The sequence below is a fragment of the Dryas octopetala genome, chromosome 4 (genome assembly GCF_963921425.1).
Source record: "Dryas octopetala chromosome 4, drDryOcto1.1, whole genome shotgun sequence".
Classification (NCBI taxonomy): Eukaryota; Viridiplantae; Streptophyta; class Magnoliopsida; order Rosales; family Rosaceae; genus Dryas; species Dryas octopetala.
The window spans coordinates 7,726,032-7,733,409 of NC_141369.1; the positions used below are offsets into that span (position 1 = coordinate 7,726,032).

General features: G+C 35.4%; 1 protein-coding gene across 1 annotated transcript; it reads left to right on the forward strand.

Annotated features, from left to right (window-relative positions):
• The first annotated feature begins 1,717 nt into the window (after positions 1 to 1,717).
• Positions 1,718 to 6,999, forward strand: ASY3 (asynaptic protein). Its single transcript, XM_086240770.1, has 9 exons — positions 1,718 to 1,795; positions 2,281 to 3,891; positions 3,995 to 4,145; positions 4,491 to 4,554; positions 4,676 to 4,825; positions 4,900 to 4,955; positions 5,555 to 5,689; positions 6,304 to 6,395; positions 6,928 to 6,999. The coding sequence occupies exons 1-9, from the start codon at positions 1,763 to 1,765 to the stop codon at positions 6,997 to 6,999; spliced, it is 2,364 nt and encodes a 787-aa protein (XP_086096896.1). The 5' UTR covers positions 1,718 to 1,762.
• The last annotated feature ends 379 nt before the right edge of the window (positions 7,000 to 7,378 follow it).

The window sequence follows — 7,378 nt, forward strand, 5'->3', positions numbered from 1 at the left end:
TTTTGATTTGTATGATTTTGGGTTAATTTTGATTTGTATGATATATAAATATTGATATGGAAGTTGAAATTGGTGATATGATATGGAATTGAAATTGTATGATTTGTTAATAATTAATATTGAATTTGTATGATTTGTTAATAGTATCTAATACATATCATGTATGGAATTGCCAAATTGGTAATTTAGAATTAGTGAAATTAATATGGAATTGGTAATAAATTAATAATTAATATGAAATTAGTAATATGAAAATAGAATTGGTGATATGATATGAAATTACAAATTAGTAATATAGAATTGTCAATTGGTAATATCAATATGATATGAAATTACTAATTAGTAATAACTAATATGATATTAATTTCTTGGTGATATACTGATATGATGATACCGAAGACAGCAGAAATTTTGAACCTCCTAAAAACTCTATGTGGTATTGATTACTTTTGTAATTCATGTGGCAATATTGTAATAAAAATAAAATTGAGGTGTTATTGAAGTAATTATTAATTAGTGAAACATTTTTTTAACAGTATTTGCCTTCAGCGCATATTATATTCATCACATATCATATGAAACCTACCATATAATTTGGTTTTTTCAATGTTTTTTTATCAATGTAGTAGATAATATGTTAAATAAATATATGGTAAAGTTTCATTTAAAATTTTGTATTTTGATAGCAATTTTCGTCGTTTCCGTCGAAATTTAAAAATCTTCAAAATTTCCGTCGAAATTTTCATCGAAACTCGAAATTTTATTCCTTGTGTACAATTGAATAAACCAAAAAATAAAATTAAAAAGAAAAAGTGAAACAAGCAAAATGTTTGGAAAAGAAAATTAAAACGTGGGTATATAGTGATATTGGAATATTGGATAATATGGGTAATATCGTATAATTAGCATTGAGCAGGGGTAATACCGTATAATCAAGTAGAACGGGAGTGCGCATTGCACGCATGGAATAGATTAGAACCCGCCAGGCCTTTGTATCCGGCGAAAAGTGCACATGTTCTTCCCGCCCTCTCTTTTCGTTCATTTTTAAACTCCTCTCTCTCTCTCTCTCTCTCTCTCTCTCTCGTGAATTTCAAAATCTGGAGCTCATCGATCATCAGCGCTGAACCAACTGTAAGCCATTTTCTCTTTTCTCGTTTCGGAGATCTTGTACTCCGATTTTTCTTGAGTCGATTGGATAGCTTCGTCTCTTTTGTCTTTTGAATTTCGCATTTCCGTAGCTTCTTCTAGCTAGCCATCTCTCATCTCTCAGATTCAGAACCTAAAGTGTAGAATCCATGGAGGCTTCGAGCGCCTGAAATTCAATTTTCGTTGAATTAGGGTTCACTTCATGTAATCGTATGAGTTAGATGAGTCTAGTTGAGAAGCAATGAAGCATTGCACATGCGAACGGACGGGTTGTGATTTTTAGGGTTTCACCAATTCTGATTGTTGTTGTTTTTTCTTTCTTTTATTAGAGGATGAGTTTGTAGTTAGGTGGTTCTCCTCCGATGTTCTAGTTGCTTTAGAGCTGTGTACAGCAATGAGTTTTTTCTTAAATTTAAACCCTGTTTGGTGTGCTTATTTTCACTCCTTTTTTCTCAGAAACCAAACTTAGATTTAGCCCCCCCCTCCTCCCCTCGTTTTTCCTGGCTCACTTTGTTTTTTTTTTTTTTTTTCCTTCTTTTACTAAATTGATTGGTCTATTGGTCAGGTTACAACTGCAATTTTGCTACTTCTGTGTTCTCTGTGCGGTATTGAAGCAATGCAGGTTGATAAGCGACAATATTTACGAGATGTAAGTAGTAACAACTTCTAGTGGTATAACTTGTAGAAGCTATCCAATTATACTTCTAGTGTTCCTTTTCTTACATGTTAAATGCTGTATAATCTTTGCAATAGCTTAGTATATATGCTATAATTAGCTCATAAATGACCAATCTGTTAATTGCTAATAACTGTGTCATGTAGCATAAACCTTATAGATGCCACTTTGGTGTTACTTTATGTAACATACTATATTAAGTTGCACCTGGTTGTGCATAATTGAGTTGTTAAGAGATTCCAAATTTGTGAAATCTGAAAACATTGCTTCACCTGATATGTCTTTTTCCCTTTTGTTTGAGGGTCTATTGGATTTATATTCATCTCAAAATAAATATAAAGAAACAAATTGCTAGAGTGGAATTGGGATTTGCAGCCCCAATGAATGTGAACACTTGCAAGTTTTAGTAGATACTGAAAATAAATTATATGCTTGATGCCTCATGAAAAATTTTTCAGGGTCAAACAAGCAATTGTTGGAGTTTGGGCAGCATTAATCATCCATCTAGCCAATCTAGAAAGATATCAATTGGAGTTGTGGTGGACTCCTTAGCTAAGAAAAAATCTGGAGTCACAAAGGAAAAGGAGGTTGTGGTGCCAAATGCAGAAATGGCAAAGTCTAAATTAGGGAATACCATACAAGGAAAAAGCAAGGGGGAAGAATTCACAGCTTCCAAGAAAACAAAACAAACTAAAGATCCAGAGCAGGTGAATTCCCCATGGATTAGCCCTAGATCCTTCCACCAGAAAACACTGATTTCAGATGCGATTCTTCAAGCAGAACAAGCTTCTAATTTACCATCTGGTAGTGGGAATCAGTACAAAATCGATGGAGCAAGGAATCCACCACTTACATATTCAGTTCAGTTTTTTGCAAACCAGACCTCGATTATACAGACTGGTGGTAACAAGCAGAAGAACCCTGATGGAGTTAACCACAGAAAGAGGGGACTGAAGGATGGAATGGTGGAGGAAGTCCAGGATTTCACATTTGTGACTGAGCAGGAAGTCATAATGTCAGATAAGGAGGTGCTAGAGGATAAAACAGATGGAACAGAAAGCAGAACTGAAGCTCTTAGAATGAAGCTTTTGGAGATAATGGGAACTGTTTCTTCACCTAATGAGCAGCATTCCAAATCTCAGGCTCATGAGGTTAGGGATGATAATTTGAATCCAGAGCAAGAATTGGATCAAGTGGGTGGTACAGCTGTCAAGCCTAGACAGAAATCTGATAAACCAGAGTATAAATGTGATAAGAAGGGTAATACTAGTACATTTATCAAACCTAGACAGAATTCAGATACAATTGAAACGGATTCTGAAAGTCCTGATAATTCTGTCAGGAGACCTGTGACTCGTTCCTTGATTCGAAAGAGAGCTCCAACCAAGGTGAAACAGAGAGCTGCAAAAAGTGGTCCATCTTCTGATTACAAGCTGAAACATCAAGAGAATATATTTTCCTTTGAACAAGAATTCCATGAGAAGCTACATGGTTCTGCTGCTGGTGGACCCTCAAAGTGTATGCGGAAGAAGAGAGAGAATAAAAGTTTCAGAATTGAGTCTCATGGGATTTCCTTTCCTGGAAAGGATAAATCAACTAAGATTCAGAAAACTATCAATAGGAGTGAAACACCATCACCTGCTAAAAAGGTTTGTTCTGTAGGTAATGATATGGAGGATTTTCATGGTTCCCTGCCTGAGAACGGAAGAGAGTTTGTTGAACTGGAGAAAAATATCCAAGAGCATGAAATCTACCAATCACCACTGACGAACAAGAAACTTGAGGGAGATTTTGACAATGCAGCAAATAAGGACCAACAGGAAGAAATTGGCAAACCATGCTTGAAGAATGCTGCAAATCCCGACGATGATTATCTAAGTCCAACATTTGTAATTAAAACACCTGTGTCAACTTCTTCCCCTAGCTCAACTCCAAAATCAGACCAAATGGTAGACATTAATAGTTCTGCACTAACAGAGAGGCGATTTACTGTGGGAGATATTCGGAGTTTCAGGAGTTTCTGGACTTCAAAACAAGATTTTCATGACAATGCACAAACACAATCTTCTGTATCCTTCATTATTGAATGGTTTCAATAGGATAGTTTCCCAGTGTGCTAGTTTTTGGGGAATATGTTGTTTCTGCCTTTTGCATTTCCTTATTGAACTTCAGGATGCTGCAGAGGAGCTCAAGGATTCTCCATTGAGAAAAACAACACTTGACATGGAAGAAAATGATGCAGAAGATGACCTGTCTTTATCATCTGAAGAGAGGGACTTAGGGATTTGTAAAGAAGGTTCTCCCGTTAGTCAAGGATGTGAATGTATGTTCTCTTAAGACACTTCTGTTAACTGTATGATAAATGCATTTGTAGAAAACACTAGTTGTTGCTCAAATTAAGCTTACCTGATTAATCAGTTATGCATTTGTAGAAAATTTATTTAAACTGTATGTTGCATGATGTTAAGACGCTCCCATATGTCCCTCCTTCCCCAAACTGGAACGATGCAGGTTGCCTAGAAATAGATACATTCTCTGCAGAAACTAGTACTGTTGAAAAACTGAAATTCAAACTTTTCACAATAAAGGCCCTGCAGCCTTGAAAGCATTATGTTTAATTATACCAGTACTATCTCACGCTCTCTGAATTAATGCCTTAATATTGCAGGGACTGGGGAAGATAATTGGATAGATGAACCTTCAGAGCCTAACCAAGTGGATGGACTGGCTAGGTTTTGCTTCTCTCTGTTCTGTGTGTATTTATATGTGATCTGAATGCAAACTACAAACTAGTCTTCTATATTTAACATTCTCTTTGTGGTTTATTTTTTGTCTCACTTGACAATGTTTTAGGGCTGTTGAGCTGTTTGCGTTGGAATTACAAAAACTTAAATTCAAAATGAAGGAAGCAACAAATAGGAAATCATCTGAAATTTTGATGTCTGTTGCTGCGGGAGTACAGTTGCAGCTGCAGAACGTTGAGTCTCGGATTCAAACAGACGTGTAGGTACTTTCAACCAACAGGTTTCCCTGTTAAAAGATAACAACTTCTTAGTGTGTTCTTGATGAATTTTCAGGGGGAAGCTCACAAACCTCAGTAAAAAGAGAAAAAGGCTGGAAGCAAGGTTTGAAGGTAAGAAAAGTATATCAATGGTATTAATCGTTAATTTTGTTCCTAACTAAAATCTATTTGAATCTCATTGCTGTTGACCATATGTTTCCATCTCTAAATAATTATGTCCTAAATTTCTGCTGGATTTGACAGTTTTCTGACCAAGCAGTACACACTCGTTTGGCACACAAGGATATAGATTATAACAGATATGCAAACACAAATTTTATCTTGATAGATATGGAAACTCAAATTTTATCTATAGATGCATCTTGATAAGCACTTATGTCATCAATCATAATCACCCATTCATTAATGGGTTTCAATTACGTGATCTATTTAAGATAAGATTATGACAATTAGTTTGCCAGCTTTGTTGCAAAACTCTCCCGTATTAGGTGATGTTCCAGGTTATAATCCACTAAATTGTGAGATTTGCCATGTCTTTGCTTGAGGATCATATGAATATTATTGTTGTTACATGGTTAGAATTGTTTAATGTTGAGAAATTGCAATGTTTATGTATTTTAAATTTATTTAATCAGTTTAGTCTGTATGTGGGCTTTTCTCCCTATTGAAGCTTAACCAGAACAGCCCCCCCTTCCCTCTTCATTATGCAGAGCAAGAAGAACAATTAAAAGCGATTTATGACAAGTTCAAGGAGCAGGTCAATCAGCATCTTCAGGATCGCAGAAGCACAATTGAAGGGCTGGAAGTGTACCAGACAGAATTTAAGGGAATTGTGGAAAAGCAAAGTATGTCAGCTTCTCTTCTTTTGAGTCTGTATTAATTTGTTTTGTCAATTCATCATTGAAATGTTTGTATGGGTGTTATATCATGTCAACCAAGATTCTGCCTAAAATCATGCATTCAAGAAGCTAAATTGGTACATATACAAGCTTCCTGATAGTTAAATATGGTGACATCTCCATAATCACAGGGGAGAATATTATCTAAACAATTAGAATATATCCCGCTCTTGATTGAATGGGAGAGAACCAAATAAACTCATATAAGAGTAAACACTATTGATTGTTTCAAATCCCATGCAAAATACAATGGAGAGATTCTTTTTTTCTTCACAAAAATTCCATGCATCCTATGCTCCATATGTGGCTGCATGCATTAAAATCTACAGCTCTAGTCCATCTCAGTATAAGTAATGATTAATTAAAGTCTAGAATAGCAGCATTGCATGGCTGCAGAAAAAATCATTGATTTGAACGCAGACCATGCTGTGAAAGGATATTATCATTATTATGAAAACTACGTACAAGCAGTTCCCCCTTTGATGAACTAAAAGTGTTTTCATTCTCATTTTAAACAAATAATATGCCAAATTACTCTTTTGATTCTGTTCTATTTACAGAAGCATCACACCGAAAGCTTCTCTTGCAAGTGGAAGAAGAAATTGAGACCCAACTCAATGATGCCCAAAGAAGAATCCAAGTCATGCATGAGGCAAGTTTCCCTTCTAATATTATATAAACTTATTGTTGAGTTTTGTACTATGTGCGTACTGTAATCTATATATTGTGTTGCATTAGCCTTGGCTTTATCCTTGGTTCTAAGAACGTGCTATAGAGTTAGGATGCATGATATATATAGATATATATATATATATTCTGGGAATATCTAGCTACTAGAGCACTTCAAGCACAATATATAGGGGGGTGGCTGCATATAGTGGTTGGAAAATCTCCAATCTGTGCGCTTCACTTAATAGACCTTGTTAGAACAGGATCTATGAATTGGTTACTATTTTTCTCTAGTAAATTTTCGGACAAACTAGCAGAGATTTAGCTTCTATACTTCTTCAACCCTGGAGATCCCTCAGGTTTCATTCACTGACTGTAGAGTTATAGTCGTAGTCGTTCTAAGATGTTTAAAAATGTCATTACATTGTACTACATGTCTGTCATCTAGCCCTTTTTTACTCAGATAATGCTTCTGTATCAAGCATCACAAATCTCCTCTTCCTCATCAATTGCAGATGGCACGTGGAAAGATGCTCCAGTTGAAACGCGAAGTAGCTTTGTGTTTAAAAGAGGGTATTCTGTGTTGAGATGAAGTGTACAGCTCACTAGGAAAATAGGACTTTGCTTAGAGATAGATACAGGCCTGAAGATTAGCTTCCTGTAAGCCTTGAAAGTAACAAATGGCCCTATTACATTTCCTGCTTAGCAATATATCAGTAATCTCTATATTTCTTATGAATTAGGCGATTAATCTGTAAAGACAGGCCAAAGGTTTCTTGATCTCATTCCAAGTCAACTCATACTTCACACGCGAATGAGAAATTATGAGAACTATATTTTATTGTGCACTTACTTTAAAAACTTGCAAAGTTGGTACATGAATCATTAAGAGTTAAAGTTAATGCATTTAGGTATATATTACTCTTTCTTTTGGCCTGAAAATACATTTAGTTACTCTAAGGCCCT